This window comes from Achroia grisella, unplaced genomic scaffold (genome assembly GCF_030625045.1).
Source record: "Achroia grisella isolate CSIRO2021 unplaced genomic scaffold, CSIRO_AGI_Agris_v1 utg4223, whole genome shotgun sequence".
Lineage (NCBI taxonomy): Eukaryota > Metazoa > Arthropoda > Insecta > Lepidoptera > Pyralidae > Achroia > Achroia grisella.
In genome coordinates, this window is record NW_026712852.1 from 769,742 (window position 1) to 792,787 (window position 23,046).

The window sequence follows — 23,046 nt, forward strand, 5'->3', positions numbered from 1 at the left end:
TCAGGATTGTTTCAACCTTCGCGGAATAAAAACGCCTCTAAGATTGCCTAATACGTGACTATGTATTTTTATTATAGGTATGCTTAATTTTACAGTAGTACTATTTACTTTAAACTTGTCGCTTTGAACACCTTACAATATAAGGAATTAATATGGTTAATGAGACAAAATTATAACAATTGTTACGTCAATTTAGAATGTTGGTAAAGTTTTATGAACCTGAATAACTTTCATTAGGAATTCATCTCGTTACCGAAAAGTCTTGATTGTGCTTCTTTTCAGTAATGTGATCGTCTTATTGCGTTTGTATAATAGTAATTATATAAACATATTTTTTTAAGTAGATAAGCAGATAACTCATTTGTTGAGAGATTTTGTCATTTTTTAATGTAAATATCAAAATTCAAGTGCAAATTTATATTATTATATCTTCTGATAGCCTCGTTGTTGATAAATCTGTTCTAATGATGCTGCTTAATGTTATATATCAATATATAACCAAACACCTCGTTTACACCAAAATACATCTGATTTGATATAACAGAGGACTGATCAAATTATTTGTTTGTTGAATAAAATAAAATAAATATTAATAATTTTTATGATTTTTTACCATAGCAACAACACGTCATAACGAGTGAGTAACATGAACTTAATTTATTTGTTAAACAAATTCACACAGTACCACCAATATTTTTGATGCGGGGCGAGTCGCTAGAGTATTATTAGTGTAAAAAAAAATGTAATATACGTATATCAATTACTAATTTAAAGAAGCTGTTTTATACCCACCAATTAATTAATGTTTTGTGGATAAATGAATGCCGTCTCAAATTGCTTTGGATAACTACACTACTTTTTTACATTTTGTATTGTTGTACGCAGCGAAAACAATTAGAAAACAAAAACTATTTAAAATTATGTTAATGTAACGAAATCTGCAAACTTTTGACCCTGCACTGCACCGCACTTCACCCTAACATTTAGTACCTAATTTTAACAATAACCAGGAACAAATAAACCATTTTTTATGTAAATGTTTAATTATTTCTGAGTATTATAATGAAGTAGTCGCAGTTATTAATGTAGTTACTATATATTGTATGTATAATTTTACGTGAATAGAAACTAAATAAATATAAGTAACCTTTGTTTCCCTTGTAATATAACTTATGTGATGTGGGTAATTATATGAAGTAAGTTATATGGTATAATAGAGGTTTTTATGCATTATACCGATAGTGGTCATAAAGCTACAAATACAACTTTGTATATATAAATATACAACGTAATATTTATAGTATAAATATAACTTTGTATATTTATGTAGTAATACGATTTACTACAATTTATGTCACCTGTATTAGTTGAGTTAAGTAGGAATCCTCCTTGCGATTTATTGATTGATTCTTGATTTTTTTATTGAAACTTATGAAGAAAGTTTCAGGGATTGTCTTCATTCTGTTACAACAGATACGATAGATACGACAAGTATAACTTCCAAATACTAAATATTTCATATATATATGAGTACATATTTATTATTGGTGAAGAATGGGTGTGTCGTAATTGCAATTTACAGCTACGTCCTCGTCAAAAAATACTGAGTCTAAGGTCGCAGATATGCATGAAATCATTGCCATTTTAGGTTCCATGTGTTTTTAAATCGCCACAATGACGCAGAATTGTGTGTATGTGCAATTAGCATTAGCTTAGCCACGTGTTATCGTGCTCTGACCTGACGATTGGCAAGCGTCCAAACATGCGCCACCACAAACGTGTATCTTTCATTTTTACGATTGCAACAGACAACATCTCCATCCCGATATATTATGGCGCTATAACTCAATCTATACTAACTATAACGAAATCGTAAAAGTCGATGTATCGATAAGTACATTTTATCACAACGGAACACGAGTCAGATATTTTCAATATTGAAATCTGCGTATAAACATTGTATACTATCTATGCCCGCGGTTTCACTCGCATAAAATTTATAGCCTAGATGTTATTTTATTTTATATGTTATGTTATATTACTGTTAAATTTAAACAAAATCCGTTCAGTAGTTTCTGCGTGAAAAAGTAACAAACATCCATCCATACTCACATACTTTCGCGTTTACAATGTTAATAAAATATTAGAATATATATAAAATTCTCTTCAAATTTTATCATATTTTATATAATTGTAAAAGAAATTAGCTTATTTCATGAAATAGTGTAAATCAAGAATAAAACGGTCAGTGTAGTGAATCATAAGGTACAGTTGAACTTCACTATGAAAGTACTTACAACATACATATGTAATGGATAGATTTTTGAATTGAATAGATTTATACTATGTAATGAATTAATGATTAATAACATTAAATTTTAGACAAAATAACCCCAGTGTCATGATACCTTGATACTGAGGTTATTGTGCCTAAAAGATAAGATTTAAGTAAGCAACACGTACATAATCTTAATGTTATCTTAATCGTAATGAATATACTACTCACTGCTACCTTCCTATAAGGAGATTTGTTCTGCCTAATTAATCTTTCAATGTAGAATCATAATTACTGTGGTCCTCAGAAATTCCAAGTTTGATACATGACTAAGGTAATTTCCTTTTATTACGTAGGCAGCTACTGAGAAAGAATTATACGAAATTTTCACTTACACAGGCAATTGGATTGCGTGGGCGAAGCCACGGTAAACAGCTGTATTAATAATAATGTGGGTCGTCATTCAGTAGGATTCTGATTTGAAGGGAAGAGTTGATCCCGTTTGATGTCGGTAGTTGACAGATGTTAAACAAAGTGGTCGAGCTTTATAAATCACTTTCCATTATCTATATATAACGCAACATGAGTCATGAGTTCACGACCCATGTAATACATCATGTACAGATAGTGGCTATTTCAGTTTCTTTATGTAATTGATATGGTAAATAAACTGATCATCTGACCACATTATAGTAAATGGTAGGCAACTGTCGCTTATATATGTACATACATGAACACCACTACGAACACTACGTAATAATGATAATAATAATAAATACAAGAAAATTTCTGACTTCCATAATAATAATATCTTCCTATAGTACAATCTCTCCCAAATAAGATAAAAGAAGAAAAATAATAATAATATCGCAAAAACTTACACACAGCGTCATCTAGCCTCAATGTAAGTAGAGCTTGTGTTATGGGTACTAGATAACTGATATAAATGCATAGTTACCTTTTACTGAATGACTTGGATATATCTTGTGTTCCGGAGACCGGTGGCGAAAGCCTGCCACATATCTTAAAAACTTTGGCTAGTAAGCTGGGAGTTACTATAAGCGATCAAGATGTCATCAGTACGGAGCGCGTGGGCCGCGTGTTGGAGTTTCAGCAGTCAGACGCGTCGAAACCGACCCAAGAGACCTCTACTCGCCCTCGTACCATTGTGGTGCGGTTGGCACGGCGTGCAGTACGTGATGAGCTGTTGAGAGCTGCTCGAGTGCGCCGTGGTGCAACTACTGAGGGGTTGCACCTCCCAGGGGTTCCGAGACGGTTTTACATAAACGAGAGATTGACTAGAGTTAACAGGATGTTGTTTCGACGAGCGCGTGAATTAGCGGAGCGGCTTAACTGGCGCTACGTGTGGACGAGAGGTGGTCGAATATTTGCACGTCAATTCCATGGCCATGACTGTCCGCGATTCCGCCTAAAAACGGAGGAGGATCTCGAACGCATTTTTGGTCAAGATCCATTTCGTTCTTCAGCCATTAACTAAGTTAAAGAGTGGATATGTTTCCAGTGACGTATCTGGCGATGACTTGGTGACTTGTTATTTTCATATTTTACACTTTGTTTTTATCATTTTTTTAATAAGTAAGAGTATAATCAGCATGAAGTACAATTATAGTTATTTGTCAACTTGTGTAACACCAGTTAGAAAAACTTTTTTCCTATATATATATTTTAAATTATCTAAACTCTTCAATAGGGAATCTTATAATAATTTTGTACGTACAATGGAAAGTGTATATAAGCAGTTAGAGTGCTATATTTGCAAAATGGAAACTTTAATGGAACATATATATAGCTATTATTCTTTATTCTTTGTTTTTGATTCATTTTTATTTAATATGTCTACAAATAAGCATATTGGTTCATTGAAGTCTCGTTGTGGTATATTTAATTGTTGGACTACTTATGTTTTTGTTATGTTTGTTGTATCTAAGAGTGTTATGCAGAAACGTAAGTGTGTGTGCACAGCAATGTTGCAAAGTTTATGGGATCCTAATGTACGAATTCATGTTCTCTTTCAATTATTTGGCTGTTCTTTTTCCGTTTATTTTGTATATAATATTCACATGTATTTTAAGCTCAATTATTATTATTTCTCAAATCTAATACACTATCGTAATATACGTATTTTATTAACCAGTAAAATTCAATCATAAAACTAAATTTCTTAAGTTAGCACTATATAATGCTGGTTCTCTGAATACTGGACATGACGACTTTCTCATAGCAATGGATCGTTTTAAAGCTGATATTGTTGCGATAAATGAGACATGGCTACCAGTAGGTCAAGAGGCTCGAGCGCCAGTGGTTCCCGGCTATTGCCTACGTAACGCACCACGCCCTCAAAACATACGTGGTGGTAGGGGAGGCGGTGTTGCATTCTATGTACGAAAAGACTTAAGGGTCCGATTTGAAAAGCATGCTGACGTCGGCATTGAGCAATTATGGCTATCGACGAGATCGAACGGGTATAGTCTAATTGTGGGAACAGCATATAGGCCACCATGGATGAATATTGATATGTTCATAGATGCATTGACAGACACAGTTACACACTTTTCTAAATATGACTACGTTGTCCTACTTGGTGATTTTAATGTGGATATGCTTAATAGATCTCATAGTAGCACTTTGAAAATAGAAGACTTTTTGCAATGTTTAGACCTACAACAGGTGGTGACTGAACCTACTCATCTGTCGGTTAATTCTCACACATTACTAGACCTTGTATGCACTAATTGCCGGATACATGATGTAAATGTCTCAAACATCACTGGATCACTCGGCCATGCCATGATAAATGTTAATGTTACATTAAAAAAACTCAAAACAACACCAAGTACCTTTGAATATAGAGCTATCAAGAGGATAAATTTGAGAGGGTTCAGTCAGGATCTTATGGCCTTAAATTGGAGAGTACTTCAGATTTTGCCTAATATAGATTGTATGGTGGATAAATATAGTTCCTTCCTTATGACTCTTTTTGATAGGCATGCCCCAATAGTATCTATGACAGTGAAGCAAGATCAGTCTCTTCCTTGGATAACGGACACAATCAGAAGTATGATAGAATTACGTAATAGGGCTTATGACACTTATCGACGTTCTGAGTCTGATGTGCAAAAGCAATATTATAAAGACCTTAAGAAAATGGTAATCAATAGTATTAAAAATGAAAAGTGTGCTTATTTTAATTACTTTATCAATTCTAATGCTGACAATGGTAAGGTATTTTGGAAGAATATTAAAGAAAAAATATTAGTGGATCCTAGTAAAGCAAAATGTCTGCCAGACTTCCTTAGTGACCCCGATATTATTAATGATCACTTCTTAACACAAGCTGGGTCAGATACAGTATCTTTATCTCAATTAACATTTTTTGAATATCACAAATTTGACACACAAAAACCCCAGTTTAAATTACAACCAGTCACTGAAAGTGATGTTGCTCGTTACATACTATCAATAAAGTCCAATGCTATCGGAAGTGACTGTATTAGCCGTGATATGGTACTGCTTACACTTCCACAAACTTTGTCTATTGTCACAGATATGGTAAATGAGTCACTCACTACTGGCTTGTTTCCTTCCCAATGGAAAAGGGCACTAATCACTCCATTGCCCAAAATTGAACATCCCAATGATTATAACGATCTCAGACCCATAAGTATTTTACCATTTCTCTCAAAAATTCTGGAAAGGGCTGTATATAATCAGGTTGTACATTATGTTACTGCTACTAATATACTACCGTCACATCAATCAGGATTCCGCAGGGGCCGTGGTACTGTTACAGCGCTGCTAGACGTGACAGACGATATACTTGCAGAACAAGATGTTGGACGTGGTTCAGTACTTGTTCTTCTCGACTTCACTCGTGCATTTGACAGTCTTGATATCTGGTTGCTTCTTTCCAAGTTGTCCTATTATGGATTCGATGCACATGCAATCAAATGGTTTACAAGTTACTTGAGCAACAGATGGCAATCCGTAAAACTACGTAGACATGATGGCTCATACTCGGTATCCACTCCGAAACCAGTAAAGCGTGGAGTTCCCCAAGGATCCATATTGGGTCCTCTTCTCTTTAATATATATTGTGCAGATCTACCTAACGTTATTAAACATTGCAAATATCACTGTTACGCTGACGATATACAACTTTATATCTCGTTAAAGCCAACAAAAATTAGAGAAACATTGAAGGCCCTTAATGAGGATTTGGGTAGAATAGCTGATTGGTCTTCTAATAATTGTCTCAAACTTAATCCGTCCAAGTCTAAATTTATGATTCTTGGTAGTAAAAAACAGATTGAAATGATCAAAAATAGCGATCCCGTTGTAAAAATTTTAAATACTTGTTTACAGGAGGTTAGTGAAGCCAGGAATCTGGGTATTGTTTTTGATTGCCAACTCCGTTTTGAGAGCCATATCCGGAATCTTGTAAAGAACTGTTTTTATAAATTGAAAGTTTTATATAAAATAAGAAATTGTGTAAATGAAAAAACGCGCATCACTCTATGCGAATCATTAATTTTATCTAGGCTAAATTATGGAGATTTGGTGTACGGACCTCGATTACTTTACAAAACTCGTCGAATGATTCAACGTGTACAGAATGCATGCTGTAGATTCTGTTTTGATATTCCTCCGCGTACACATGTATCTCCGTTCATAAATAGGGCTTCAATGCTAAATATGGAATCACGTCGAAAATTACACCTTGCAATGCTTATGTTCAACCTTACAAAGCTGAAAAGCCCAGAGTATCTTTACCAAAAGCTAAGGTTTCGCACGTTCCACGACCAATATGGAGATGGTACACCTAGGACTCTGAGGCCACCATTGGCAGCGCACTCACATAAAACAATGGCGTTTAGAGGATGTTTCCGCTATCAAGCGACCAAATGTTGGAATAATATACCCCCTCCAATTAGAAGTATTCCCTCGAAACTTACTTTCAAGCAAAAATTAAAAGATTTGTTGTTGGAGGAACAAAAGTCAAGTTGATTTGTCTTTGTAACTGTTATACATATAATGTACATATATTTCTTCATTTTCCCCAATATTTGATTAGTGGTTTTGGTTGCTTGATAGTGGTAACACTCAACACTCAACACTCAACACTCCTTTTAAACACTTCACACTCTTATGCAATAATTCTATTTTCTCTTTTGTTTTTCATATTTATTTTATTATATGAATTGATAATAATTTCCTATATATTTTATGCCTATATGTTATACCTATTTCTTGTTTTAATATAGTTTTTTTTTTTTTCTTTTTTAATATATTAATATTTATGATAATGTAATAGGGCTGATTACAAGCTGTGGTCTTGTTACATGCGTCCTCGCGTATGTCTCTGGGCAGTGCCTGAATATCAGTGGTTTGCTGCTTGTATGCTGCAAACAATACACTGAGGTGCTGCCTTTTTACGTATGGGCTATGCACACACACTACGTTACTCATACCGTTTTTTGTTATCTGTATTGCATTTTATTTTATCTGTATAATTGTTGTGTATTGTATTTTGTTTGACTTCACTAATGTAATGTGTATATCTGTTTTATTTTTGTTCTTATTATTACAGTGCCTTTTGTGTGTGTGTGTGCCTTTAACGTGAATAAAATTTTTATCTATCTATCTATCTATCTATCTTACATTTTGTTTTTTTTTTTAATACATTCATATTACACATAGGAAACATCAAGACCGATACAAACAGTTTTTATGAATACAATAGTTTGTACCGTGCGTGGAATCGAACCCGCGAGCATCAGACGTAAAGCGATCCGCTAGACCACCGAGGTCGTCAAATGTGCAAATTATGTAACGGCCGTGATACCACTCATGCCTATTCCGGGGGACTAAGATGTTATGCTTCTTATCATGTAATTTCAACCGAAACACAGTTTAGCAGCTGAAATAAATAGACATAGGTATCCACACAGATGTCTTTTTACAAAGTTCACTACGGTAAAACTCTATTTAATCAAAGTCAAAGATAAAATAGTTTATTCTTTTAGGACATCTTCTATCACCTATGAATATTTAGAATACACAACAGGCTAGCATTCTTAACCAAATATTGAATTCTGTGAAAGAATTACCTTACCTTACCTTCTTTCAAAATTGTAATGGACTTTAATACTAAAACCCATTATTATTACATGAAAAACCTAATCCAATGTATATAATCGCCTAATATTTTCACAATTTGAACGACCTTCACTAATATTGACTCGGTTAACTAACTTGCAACACTAACCTAAAATCAGTAACTGAATCTAGATCAATTAACATCGTTAGGTTACATACAACATTACATAATTCTTGGTAAAGTATAGATATGTAAATATTATACATTGATCTTTTGCGGATGATGTGCCATCGGCTTTTTCGAAAGAAAGAAAATGGCTTACTTTGTTCAAGATAATATAAATTTGGCTATTATTAGTTGTATGTACTAACCATAACCCGAGGATATGCTCAGCTTAACATATTTACATTGAAAGAAATTCGGTATAAATATCTTGAATTTCAATGTTAGAATACATAATGATAAATTCTTTTTATACCTAGGACGACATCAATTCCATCTAGTAATAAAGCACTAATTCAAATGTAAAACAGACATAACTCGAAATAAAACCTTATATACTATATTTATAGTATTGACACACTTAGAACTATTGGTTCGTAAGAAGACAAAAATCGATTTCTTATGGGAAGATACACGTGTCTAGAAAGGTTAATGTATAATATTGTAATAATGATGAGCTTCCCGATCTAACGGTTTATGACTTAGTAGTCAAACACTCTATGTAGGATTGCATCAAATTTCAGTGCGAAAATTAGTGTCCTAGCTGCTAAGAATTGCATTGCCCAAATATCTTATTCGAGAAGTGCTATTTCTGCTAATTAATATGTTAATATATAGCTTTTATCAAAATCTTCTATAGTGTGATGAATAAAGTGGATCATTACATATGCGTACATATATTATTCTAGCCTTGACTTCATTTCAATAATAGAGCACTTGAGAGAATGCGCACGAAGATAATATATAGTAGAATAATTATGCATTATATACAGAAGGAAAGACCACTACAGATACGAGTATATCGCCAGAAATATCACTTCGATCCGTCGAGCATTATTAGGACTTTGAAGGCCGTAGCGCAAGCTCACTAGTAGCAATGAGAGTCTGAGTGGTTAGAGTGTTTGAAGAGTAGTCACTGAAAAAAACGTAAATTAAATTCAAAACGTAATTTCAATTGTTTCCTTCCAACAGGAATCGAAATTATGTTGGTCAGCGGTTCTAACCACGGGTCCCACAGAGTTAAGTCGTATCCGTCATGCAGTCGCTCCATAAGTCTTTCCTAGGTTTGCCTCCAATTTTGTCTGGTAAACTAATAATAATCATACATAAAAAATAAAGTAAATGCTGACAATATCTAATATAGCTAAACAGAATGATTTTTTAAAATTTAGTAACAATAGTTATATTTGTATATTCTGATTATCGTTAACTTTATATGTATTGTACATATGCAAATATGAAATTGGACATGTAACGCATAGACATTTGCATATATACATAAAGTAAGATAAATAATGTAACGTGAAGTATCATTATAATAATAAAGGTACACATATTCTGGACATAACGGGCCGAAACAATAGATGCTGTGAGTGTAAAATTTCTCGAACGGACTCTCCGTTCATGTAAATATTACACTAGTCACATTGACAAAATTTCATGAGCTGCTTATATACCTACTTACATCTACTTTCATTGCAGTGTTAGAATTTATATGATACGTGCAACTCTAGTTTCACACGTTTGAAATGCCAGTTTTATAAACTATCTCTCTATTCACATGACTAACGCTTTGTTCCTTTGAATTTCTCTTAATAATGGGTATAATAATGTGAAACATGAGAACTAAAATATAAAACGCTTTTATATCTACATACTAGATATTGCGTGCCTTTATATCTAGATATTTGTTAATTATAGATAAATAATTATGTGACACAGAGTTAATGTGAGTATGTAGTTAGGTACATTGTCTTACTAGCTGGCCTGAGCAAATTTGTCTTCAGCTTGTATTTTCCCCTTCTTTTGAAGCATTTTTCATTGAAGTTCCTATCGGTCGTAGCATGAAGTTATAGCTTACCGCTTTCCTCGATAAATGGGCTATCCAACACTAAAAGAATTTTCCTAATCGGATCCATATATCAGAGATTACCTCAATCATTCAAACTCACAACCTTTTCCTTTACTACAATATTAGTATAGATATTGCATTTTTTCCGTTGCAATACACATAGTATTATGTTTTCTTAAAAAAAGAATTATAAATATAATATTCATACATGTATTAATCCTATCCTAATGTTTGTAGGTATACGTTAAATCAGGAGCTCATATATGTTGTTTATATAATGTGAATAAATTGTGACATGAAGATTGTACGTTTTGCGGGTACAGTTCCGATAAGGGTTGGCCAAAGCGTCGTACGAAGAAAAAACGTCTCTAGGTCTCTAACTTTCGTACAACATAGTATTTTGGTCGTTTTTCTAAATTCATAATATCGTACAAACTCATATGAGGGTATAGATTTCTACCAAATAAAGTCTCGTATTTGTATATCTTCATACATATATCCTCGTACAGTTGGCACCCCTGGTTCCGAGTTGTCATGAACCATGCAATTGGTCGGGCGGCCACTGGCAAGAGCGCATTGCCCTCGTACCACGCACCGCTCGCAGTTCTAGGTCAAGGCATATTACACAAGTCAACATACAATATGTTACGCTTCTCGGTTCTGTGTTTCAGTTTTATAACTACCTACCTAAAGTGTAAATTTAACATGCATATTAAAATAATTTTCCTTGTCATGACGGATTAAGAATACCTAGAATGTGTCGTCACAGCATTCATCCTAAGGATATCGTAAGAGAGATTAACGAAACAAAGAAAATTAAAGTAGAAAAATTAATACTAAAGAAAAATAACTAGAAATTTATGCCGTAAATATATATTTATGCAATATACACGCCTGTGCAGTGTGGCAGTAGAGTAGAGAGTAGAGCTTTTTGGTAAAGCTCCATATCTAATAGTATATTTAAATAAAACTAGATAAATTATCTAATTCATAAAAACGACAGAAGTCAAACATATTTTTCTATATTTCATTCTAAATTTGAAATTATTTTTTATATATATAATTGTTATATAGTTTAGGTTAACATATTCATGTGTAATATAGAGACAAATGAGACTATCAGAAAATATATGTACACTGCAATAACGAAATACTCTCCTCATTTAACTAATTAAAATTTTATTCAAGATCCAGGTGACCTTTCATCACAAGACGGTTCATATAGCAATACATATAAGTCAAATTACGTTTGAGGACGCTTTATTTATTTTTATGAATAACTTAATTTTTTGTTTCTCGGTATAACATATAGTATATTAAGTAGATCTTATAAGACGTGGTAAATGATTCTCGAATATTATGTATAACTTAATTCTAACCTTGAAAATATTGCATTTAGCATATATCTTTACTAATCTATTGTATAATAATTAGGTATTAATTTATAATTACTTACCTAGAATCACAAAATACCGATTAGGTGCTACGTAGTTTTTTTTATTTAATGAATATGGAATAATGCACCCGCTTGCAGTAACGGTAAACGTTAGCAGGGCACCAGTGAAGGATTAAGTCAGGTCCTGTTATGTCAGTTAGCACATCATGGCTAATTCACCAGGAATAATAATAATAATACCTCTGGACAATGCACACAAAGCCATTTAGTTCTAAGGTAAGCAAAGCTTATGTTATGGGTACTGGACATGTGATATAAAAACTATTTTTTTGCTAAATACATACATAATATATTCGTATATATTATGTATGTATTTAGCAAAAATGTTTGAATCGGTCTGGGTGTTTTCTATACTCGTGTATAGAAAACACCCAGACCGATTCAAACAATCATACTCATGAATACAAATGTTTGTACCGTATGAGGAGATGAACCCCCGACTATGGGAAGTAAAACGGTGAGCTAAACCGCTAGACAAGCGAGGTCGTCATGGTGCCACAATTTTCAATATGATATGGTATGTTTATTACAAGTGATAGAAGTGACAATAGCTTACTGGTGCCCATTACATTATCTTATCTGTGCCATTACTAAAAATCAAATTCTTGTTCACTTTAATCTATGCAATATAATGTTCAATAATCATTTCGAAAACAACGATAAGCACAATATTACCAATATTTGTACACATTAATACCATTCCACATATACAATTCAGAGGCTAACAGGGTCTCCATGATGGATTTATTATATCATACATATTTTATTGTCCAATAACATAATTATCTCTGCCCTCCGACAACAACTAAGGACCCATTTCCTTGGGACCCGTTAGATACTCACATACTCTTTCATATTCAAACTCAGTAGTATCTACCTACTTTAACGTAGACGATGGTACATAAACCTTCAAATGTCATTGACCTTGAATCGATCGATGAGTTGTATGTCCTTTATGGCAATTTTAACAACATGTAAGTTTCGTATAATTTCGTATAAATATTGAAACAATTAAAAAAATACTGCAATGTTCATTTTAAAAGTTATCTTCGATTAATATAAAAAATAATATTTATATTATAACATTTTCTCAAGTTCTTGTATATCACTGGTAAGCTCCGGTAATATAGTGCCCTCTGACGTCTAGTAGCTGTATTCGTAGTTTTACTGTTCAATACTAGATGGCGTTAAAATGTGAAATATGAAATTTAATGTTTTATCTATTACTAAAATTTCATGAGATTATAAATTAATCTTCATACCGTATATAAGAATCTAAATAGTAATTATTTTAATATTACTAATGTGACTGTAATTAGTAATAAATAATTACTTATACAACGTTCTGCGTTGTATAAGTAATTATTTATTAGTAGTTTCAAATTTAGAACATTATTTTAGTTATTTATTAATTTATATTTTATTAACACATTGCAAAAATAAATAAATGGAGAGCTGTGGTAAAAAAATATAATTTCATAGACATCTGATTTCTGAAAGTCTGCCATAGTTATTCCTAAACTCGTTAATTTCTAACTCGTTTACATCCGAAAGTGATTTCAAATGGCATAATTATCTTCACTTAGTACTGAAGTTTGTTTGCTGTCTGCAGATTTTGTTTTGCTTGCCTTTATCACTCCTTTCCCAGATGGAATAGTCAGAAGCAATGTAAACTGTTGATATCATGGTGAATGCATTATAAGTGGCAAGGAGTCCTTAAAGACAGTGATGAATATGTCAACCAGATTCAAACTAACGACCTTTGAGGTCTAAATCGAGATAGTCATAAAATGGGACGCGCTGCTCTATGTAAATAGAATAGACCTACTTAAAATATCTATGTAAGTCGGTGCGAGGTGTCACAATAGCAATAGTAAAGTTTTTGATCTTGTTTAAAAGTGCACTTATGTACATATATTGAGCGTAACTATACATACACTCATACTTGTTTCATGTTTACATAGATCAGGGCTGTCCAAACTAAATACGATGTAGGTATAAAAATAACTAAATCTATTGAGGGGCCGCAAAATATTTATAAAAACAAATGCAGTAATAATATCATTATTTTATTACATTTTATTTAAATAATCTTTTCCAATTCTGTCAATATTGGTAGTAGCTAGATGCAGTGTATGCTTAAAATAAGCAATTGCAAAAAAAATAAGTAGGTACATCAAATCATTTGGGATTACAAAAAAATTAAATTAAAATTTTCTGAAAGAACAATTTTGTTATATAAAAATGAAGAAAAAAAATATTTAGCGGACCGCATCAATAAAAATCGCGGGCCGCATGTGGCCAGCGGGCCATGCTTTTGAAAGCTCTGACATAGATGTCTTCGCAGTGTTAATTTATTAGTCATGATTAATCCAATTTTATTATTTGACCATACATGTATATTTATCTCTGTGGTTTTAGCTGAGTAGAAACGATTGCGTTTATGACGCCTGTGTCATATACGCCTATAAATAATTATAAATATGATGTGGTTCTTATTGATTACCTTTCAACTATTCTAATGCTACTTTATGTCTTTACCGGACGAAAATGGAAGCCAATGCAGAAGGTACTCCAAACGTGCTGAAGGACTATCGGTTGATTGAAGGCAAACTCTTGCCTGGCATATACGACTTTGGTCAAAGGACACTGCTATAAGTTAAAACCTCCGCCCAATATGCCGTGATTTTAATCTTCTTTTCAAAACATACTGTTTAGCAGTGCCCGCAGTTACAGTCGCATGAAAGTTATAGCCTAATGTGTTATTCTGATGTCAAAGCTATATTACTGACCTTGACGGGTCTAACGGATTAACACACCACTTTACTTCTGATGGTCGTTGTTTCGATTCCTCGCACGGTGCAAACATTTGAATTTATGAGTAGGTATGATTGTTTGTTTCGTCTAGTTATTCTATGTATATTATGATATATTACAAAAAATATGTAAGTTTTTATATCACTTGTCTAGTACCTACTCATAACACAAGCTCTGCTTACCATGGGACTAGATGGCGATGTGACAATTGTTCAGAGTTATTTAATTATTACTGTGATATTTCTTAAAAAATCTGTTCACTAGTTTTTGCGTAAACAGTATTAAACATCCATCCCTCCATCTATACCTACTCACAAACTTTCGCATTTATAATATCAATAAGATTTCTATTTTTATCGTTTGTTTTTTGTTCTGTAATTTTTGTATTGTTGTGCAATAAAGAGTATAAATAAAATAAAAAAATAAAATAAAAATAACATTATAATTTGGAATTTCTTAAGTAACTCTATTATAGTGGAATGCCCCATATTCGTATATGGGTTAAATAAGACGCAAGATATGCTAGTTCTAACTAAGTAATCAAACTATGTATATGTACATATGTTCAGGCAGTTTTTTAAGTATTCAATATTTTAATTATATTTACAATGAATATGTACATAACTATAAATACCTACCTAATTAACCAATTAGGTATGGATAAAAAATATTTACATTATATAATTCGGACGTAGAAGTGTTAAGTAAATAAAATAAGTGGTTTGAGGAAAATCAAAATTACTTGTGAACAAATAACATAAAGAAAATATGTAATAAATTATGTCCAACAAAATTTTAAGTATTACGAAGTGTGAGGTACAACGGACAAACACTAAAACGTAGATTGTATACACATATATGGGCGTACCCAGTATCTGGTCAAGTCAAGTCAGCGACAAAGTAATTTGGTTTCGAGGCTTTCATACGGATAGTATTGCGGGTCGTTGCATATACTTATATATAACAAAAGCGGCGGCAGGTTACGGCTACGACTGGTAACACTCCTTCGCGTGTTCCAAATTTACAAAACTATGATCCGGCCTGCTGTCTTGTATGGATCAGAATGCTGGCCCGTAAAGGCGACTGCATGCAACTGAAATGCGAATGTTGAGATGGATCTGTGATGTGACTAGAAAATAAAGAATGAATACATTAGAGGAAGTATGAAAGTGGCGCCGGTGTCGAAGAGGTTGAAGGGTAATCGTGTGTTGTGGTATGGGCATGCAATGCGCAGAAATGAATATATTACTTTAAGGAAGGTCAATATGTATGTGGATAGTTGTAAGGGCAGAGGAAGGTCAAAAAAGGTAGATAGTCTGCGTGAAACATGTTATGGCAAGAAACGGATATGGCAATAATGAGATGACTGCGAACAGGGATCCATGAAAGAGAAAAACATATTACGCCGACCCCAATCAATGGGATAAGGACAAAACAGATGAGGTAGGAAATATAACAGAGCGTTAAAGTATAGGTACAGTTTTAGAACTGTACCTATACTTTAACAGTGGAGTACACAAAATGTACGTAATAACGTAAAGAGTAAATTACACAGAAAAGTATAGATATAATAAATTATACATATGTAGAGCGCAGCTTACATTGAGTATTATTACCTTAAAAGAATCTTAAAAGAAATACTAAGTCTACTTTAAATTTGAAAATCAATATGTAATGTTCAGTGACAATGTTCGTTTTACTTAAACCCATTAAGCGGAACATTCGGGACGCGTGTTTTTGCGGTGTTGGTGCGGTGGAAAGCGGAATGTATCGGTGCGTTTACTTCCGCGCTCCACCAGCCACTGGCTACACTATATAATCGTATCTAGATGCGGTATACAATAAAACGTAAATATTTAACAGTCTTAGTGATCTAGCTATATAATACAATGTTTTACTTCCGATGGTCGCGGGTTCGATTCTTCGCACGATGCATGAAAACATTTGTATTTATGAGTATGATTGTTTGCATCGGTTTGAATGTTTTCTATGTATATTTTTTAAGGATGATAATAGCAGTGGGGGATGATAAGATGAGCATGCGGTCAGGTTAGTTAGCCCATCGTGGTAAATTCATCACGATGGGTTCCAGGGGCAAACACGTGGAGGTCAACCTGACATGGTATCAATATACGTCAATATACGTGCTAACAATGGGGTTATTAGTCCACATTACTAACAATCCCCTTCTCCCTCCCAAATATATTTAGTACCTACCTATACATATAAGAAAAACAATATCTGGGTTTTATATCAGGTGTCTAGTACTATAACACAACGTCTGCTTAGCTTGAAATTAGATGGTGTAAATTATCCTAAAATATTATTATTATAAAGATATAAATGCTGCAAAGATCATGAAAGACATCCTCAAGCTATCAGACATTGGATATTATTAATATTATCAAAGTATACTACATGTTTTTGTTTTATATTGAACAAAAGTATGGCCTGTACTGTATAATACTTATAATATGACCTACTGTAAGAATTGACTAATACCTATTTATTTCCTAGTGGTTACCCGCGACTTCGACAACGTAGTACTTTAGTAAGTTTAGTAAGATCTAATAGTGTATTATTATTATTATCACTTTTGTATCCTTTGCTTGATTAATAAATAATTTAATAACTGTATTTCACCCCTTTGAATTGAATTGTAAGCCTGTATATTTTAATTCTAAGGAAATAAAGTAAACCTTAGAATATCTGGGTCTACACATAATAAAAGCAACTCACGGCCGACTGACAGTCTAAACTGATGCTTTTTGAAGCATTATTCAATAAGAACATATTATATTCTAATACTAGCATCAGGGTTAAATCGTATTTTAGTATTAGGGACTAAGGACTCCATCGCTTACAATTTATCAAGACGACTTTCAGGTAGTCCTTCTGGAATCTATCGTGGTGAATTCTTAATGGACCTCGCACTAATTTTATCATCCTCTTTTGATGCGATTAGCGGTATACAGTTAGGTATCGCAGAAAGGTACAACATTCCATTATCATCCATAAAAAAACACAGGTATCAGTTATATTTCTTAAGACGTTTAGAATGACGATTTAAATGAGCAATAGGTGAAATATTCCTATAATTAAAAAAATAATGGGACTAAATTATATTGCATAACATTACTTCATTAAACGAATGACATTTTTTGGTAGGTACTTTAATATTAACTTTATTAGATATTGATGTTATTGTCATTGGTCGATAGTTTTTATATTGAATGCCTGTTAAAACAAAACTTTTAATATTATTAGAAACAATTGATGAAATTAACGATTTGATACAAAAGGTGTTGGATCTTTGAAATCCGTAAAGACTCTTTCAGGAAATGTGACATTTGTCAATATATCATCGTTTTTTCATTACGAATAAATTTTACTGATAAAAAACAATATTGTGTACATTCGAAATTAGGTTATTAGGATTGGCTCTTTTTATCGTTTCAAAAATAGAAAAGTGTAAATTATATTAGACAACCAGTAAGAGAACACTAACAGGTGAATGAGTTTCATGTAGCGTCTACCACAGATAAGGTAATATTACATACGTCTATTACCTACTTAAAAATAAGAAATATTTATTGACCGCTCATATATACTGTCATGATATTATAATTATGAAAGATTTAAATGTTTGAAATAGAAATACAAAAATTATATGATTGATTTTAAAAATTTGCTCTTGGTAGGTCACATAATTACAGAGTGATAATTATAGTTGTACAAATCTTACAAAGAATGAACACCCACCGAAGCCAGATCGACTAGTATATTTTTAGAAATAAAAATATTCATTTACGTCATAAGAATACTTTTCATAATGTATATACATTCGTTTTTTTTTTAATAAATGATAAGCAAAGGACTCGTCAGGTGCGAGAGTAGCGGTCATATTGATGTTTCATAATATAAATCAGCGATGTAGTAGGTGTGTCAGCGCAGTTGTAAGCGCACGCTCTCCACCGCGAGTTCATCCTCTCCAGAATTTATTCTTAAAGAAATAGTAGCTATTCTATATTTAAATTGAAAGTTTTATACACATCTTTAAACATGGGAAAACGTAAGTACTATTTCGTAAATAATTTCGACAATTTATATTAATACTATTTTAAAAGTACCTACTGAATTAAAATAATCTGAATACGGGAAATTAATAATAAGATATTGTTATTAATTATAGTAGTAGTTGAAAAATAGTTTAGTTGTTCTGTTTTTTATTATTTTTTTAGTAATTTGTGACTTAAGCAGTTTAGATTATAATTTCACGAATATAATGTTGTAATTAATAACGTTTACTGACGTACAAATCCTAGTTACTGTCTCTTTTTTATACAATAGTTTTGTACGAATAAAAATTATTAAATATATAAATTATTATATTGAAAATTAATCAAAATTTCCGTAGTAAATACTGAAACATAATAATTTATTTAATATAAATTTAATTCTATGGTACCTAGGCTACCAAATAGGTACGTATACGTAAATACCCAAGTACATCTACCTACGTATTATCAAAAGAAGACAAAAAACGTTCTCGTAAACCGGTCGACCGCAATTCACAAATCATTAATTTTTACCAAAATGATTTTCGAAGTTGTATCAATCTAAAATCCCGCTTCTGTATAAAACAATCAATAAGAATAACTCGTTAATAAAAATAATCCATTTTAAATTGATCAATTCAATGGCCTGCAAATTAACCCGCATATTGAATGACATGTGCAATGATTAACTTTTTTCTGCATTATATTATAATTTTAAAGTTACATATCCATAGGTTTGCATTTTGTTTGTGATTAATTATGGAAATGTACCTATATCTATATTTTATTATGCATCTATAACATTGTATATTAAAGATTTCAATGAGTTTTTGATGTGTCTACCTATCATTATTATCATATCTACCTGCTCATAATGTAAGATATAATGTAATGAATTTGGAGGTTTGCTCATGAGCTTATGTTTTTTAAGTTAGTTTCATGAATATATATTATGTACAAGATTTATAAATACTTATATTAAACTACAATACATTAAATATATACATTAAATACAATACATTAACTACATTATATTAAATTTACATTGAGTGCATTTCAGAAAAATTCGTAATTGAATTTACTTAACCATAACTCGTTACAATTTAAACCCTAGTTGGGTTTAAATTTGAACGTGTACATACTATTAAATAAAATATTCCTACCTACATAACCTCAATTCTAAAAATTTTTAAATTCAAATTAATTCTGTGAACTCAATTAGATTATTGATATTTTAAATACTTACAACTAAATACTTATAATATACATAGAAAAATGCCCTGACTATTATAAATATAAACTCCTGTCTTTTTAATATGTCGTCTAACACTGATAATTTTATAAACTTAAAATAAGTATTACGTTTATTGTGTTTCATTTGTTTTTTACCATAATTGTTTTTATGTCATATTTCGATTATACGTATATTTTTATTGATAGCTCAGAACAAAAAATTCTTATTGTAACTAAATTACAATGTTACAATAAGAATTTTTTGTTCTGAGCCTCGCTATTTTTTTGTGGGTAAAGATAAGTACTATACACATGTAACATCAATATTTTCGCACCCCATGCTTGCAACTACTTTTACAGCGACATATCGGTTTACAATATATCAATATTGAAGGTATTTCTTCTTCTTACTAACTATCTAGGTTAGTACGTTGTCAGTAAGTAGGTAACTCTTGTTACCTACTTACTGACAACGTACTTTCCTAATTAAAAGAATTTTTCATTTCTTAAAATAAAATTTATGTTAATCAACAACAAGAATCAAATCAAATCTTTTGTTTTTCTTCATTAAAAATATTAAGGAAAACAGTTAAACAAACTACATAAGTGATATAAATTCTTATTGTTCCATTTTAAATATAAAAATTAAAATCTAATAATGTCCGTGACACATAACCTACATCTAAATCACATTAAAATTCATTACCACTTGATTACATGTCATTAACTCCTAATCATGTTCGTAACTCGTTATGATCACATAATATGCAATTACCCCGTGCAGAATATACAGGAAATATACGAGAAAATTATCCAAAGTTGAAGAAAATCATATGTATTTCTTATTTTTGTCATTCTAATGTTTCTATTGTAATATAATTTTTTTAATTATTTTTTATTAGACTCACTATGTAGGTAATTATGTAAAAAATTTCGGCACTCAATGTCTATTGTGAAAATACGTTTACTCGAACATTTAGGTATATACTTATATAACGACTGTTTATTGTCGAAATAAAGGCAAAAAAAATTATGGAATGGGAAAAAAAGCTAAATCTGATAGAACAGTATGTTATCTGTGATAGTAAATGATAACCATTGTTTAAATATATGAATAGAACCACGCACATCACATCATTATTTGATGGACAATTCACAGGTACTAGAAATCTGATAGATATATGACAAATACGTATCAGATTTAGTAACCGTATATATATTTTTAAATACATACATAAGAAATACCCACACCGATACAAACAATCATACAAATGTTGGCATCGTGCAAAGAAAAGGACGCGCGGCCATCGGAAATGTAAATGTATGAATTCTGCTATCAACTTTAATTCTAGATTGCACAGAGAGTTTTTTTTTTAAATACATGCCAGAAGGTATTTATTTAAAAAACAAAAATGTATGTAAGTATTTGTATCAGTAGTTTAATACCCATAACACAATCATCTCATTCTCTCACACGCTTCGTTTAACTTGGGACTTGTTTTATAATGCGCTTATTTTTAAAAGAGATACACCTTTTTAAACTAGAGAAATGACGTTATACAAATTATTTTAACTGTAATTTAAAGATTTTTGAAAATTTCTAGTAATATATAGAAAGTATTTTTTTAAACAAGATTCACTTGTATATGTTACTATTTATGTATAGATGTAATTTTTCTTAATTTTATAAGACTAACTAAGCATATATATTTTTTGGAATGATATACAAGCGTCGTAATCGCAAGAAATATTCGCAACATAGTTTAATACTTCTGTGAATGTCATCTTTACTTCAGTAATTTTGTTCGCAAAATAATGAAATTTTGTTTCTATTTGAAATAAATAATAATTATTATATATATACAAATAAATTATTAATATTATAATTATTACTATTATATATAATAAAGTATAGCATAGCTTAGTAAATGAGCGTACTTGATGCTATGGTATCATTGTAGCAAGATATTTAAAATAACATTGAGGTACAATAGGTATAACTAATACATTTCACTAGTGACTCATGAGTTATTTTTACCTCAATGGAAATATTCGTCGCATCAATAACGTCATTAAAAAAATTCCAAGCTAAGTGTAGGTAAATGTTTAAAGGAAATTCATTTATTTTATTTTTTATAATGTCAATCAAGAAATACATGCGGTGAATAAATATGTAAATTCTTAATACTTACCTCGTAATAACCGTTGTATTGAAGCATCTTTAATAATTTTATTTATTTAAGTTTCTTTTATTCTTCTCTATTTCGATTTTTTGCCAGTCAGAATGCAGTTATTTCGGGCTGGATTGTAGGTTACCATACGGGTGATATTCCAGTACGTCTATTACGCTGTCATCCCCTTTATAGCACATCTCCACACACCATGAATTATCTTTCAGGCCATCTGTTCTTACTGCAACTTAAAAGTAACGTAAAAAGAAACAATTGAAGTATAGAAGAAAATATTCATTAACTATCTCGTACTCATATGTAATCTTAATATGCATCAACAAATATCAAAGTATACGACTCTAATAACTATAGTTATGTTGTATACCAAAATGGTGTAAAGCAAATATATTTAAATTAATCTAAAAAACTATTTAAATTTAAGTTGATAATACAAACAACAGTGTATTTGTAGGTAAGTAATAATACTCGCCCACGTCATTTTAAGTTTAACATACGACATATTGGCTAAACATCGACTGCATGGCATTTTAAATTAGTTTTATATTGTGCCGTCATTATTTCTTGTGTATACACCTAATGTAATTCTTTAGTTAAAAAATAATGCTCAGATTTTTGAGTTACTCAACAATGAAGATAGGTAGTTACAACAGCATTACTTGTAACATCCACGGCATCAAACCAGAATTGCTATATCTAATGAAAAATTGAACTGACATCATGGTTTCAAAGTTTTTATAAATCGGTATCTGTACTCAGTAATTTCATTGTTATATGTTTTGTCTCGTCTTTATTAGCTATTACATAGCTGCGTATTGTTAGAATG

The 23,046-nt window shown here is 31.5% G+C and overlaps 1 protein-coding gene across 2 annotated transcripts in view; it reads left to right on the plus strand.

Moving 5' to 3' along the window:
• LOC131844859 (clavesin-1) overlaps positions 1-23,046 on the plus strand; it is a 49,338-nt gene that overhangs the window by 11,145 nt on the left and 15,147 nt on the right. Inside the window, exon 1 of one of the 2 annotated variants that reach the window (XM_059193839.1) lies at positions 18,691-18,812. The exons of the other annotated variant lie outside the window; for it this stretch is intronic. Within the exon in view, the coding sequence (XP_059049822.1) occupies positions 18,803-18,812 (10 nt within the window). The 5' untranslated portion in view covers positions 18,691-18,802. Of the gene's footprint in view, positions 1-18,690; positions 18,813-23,046 lie in introns of those variants that run through there. 2 annotated transcript variants of the gene reach the window in all.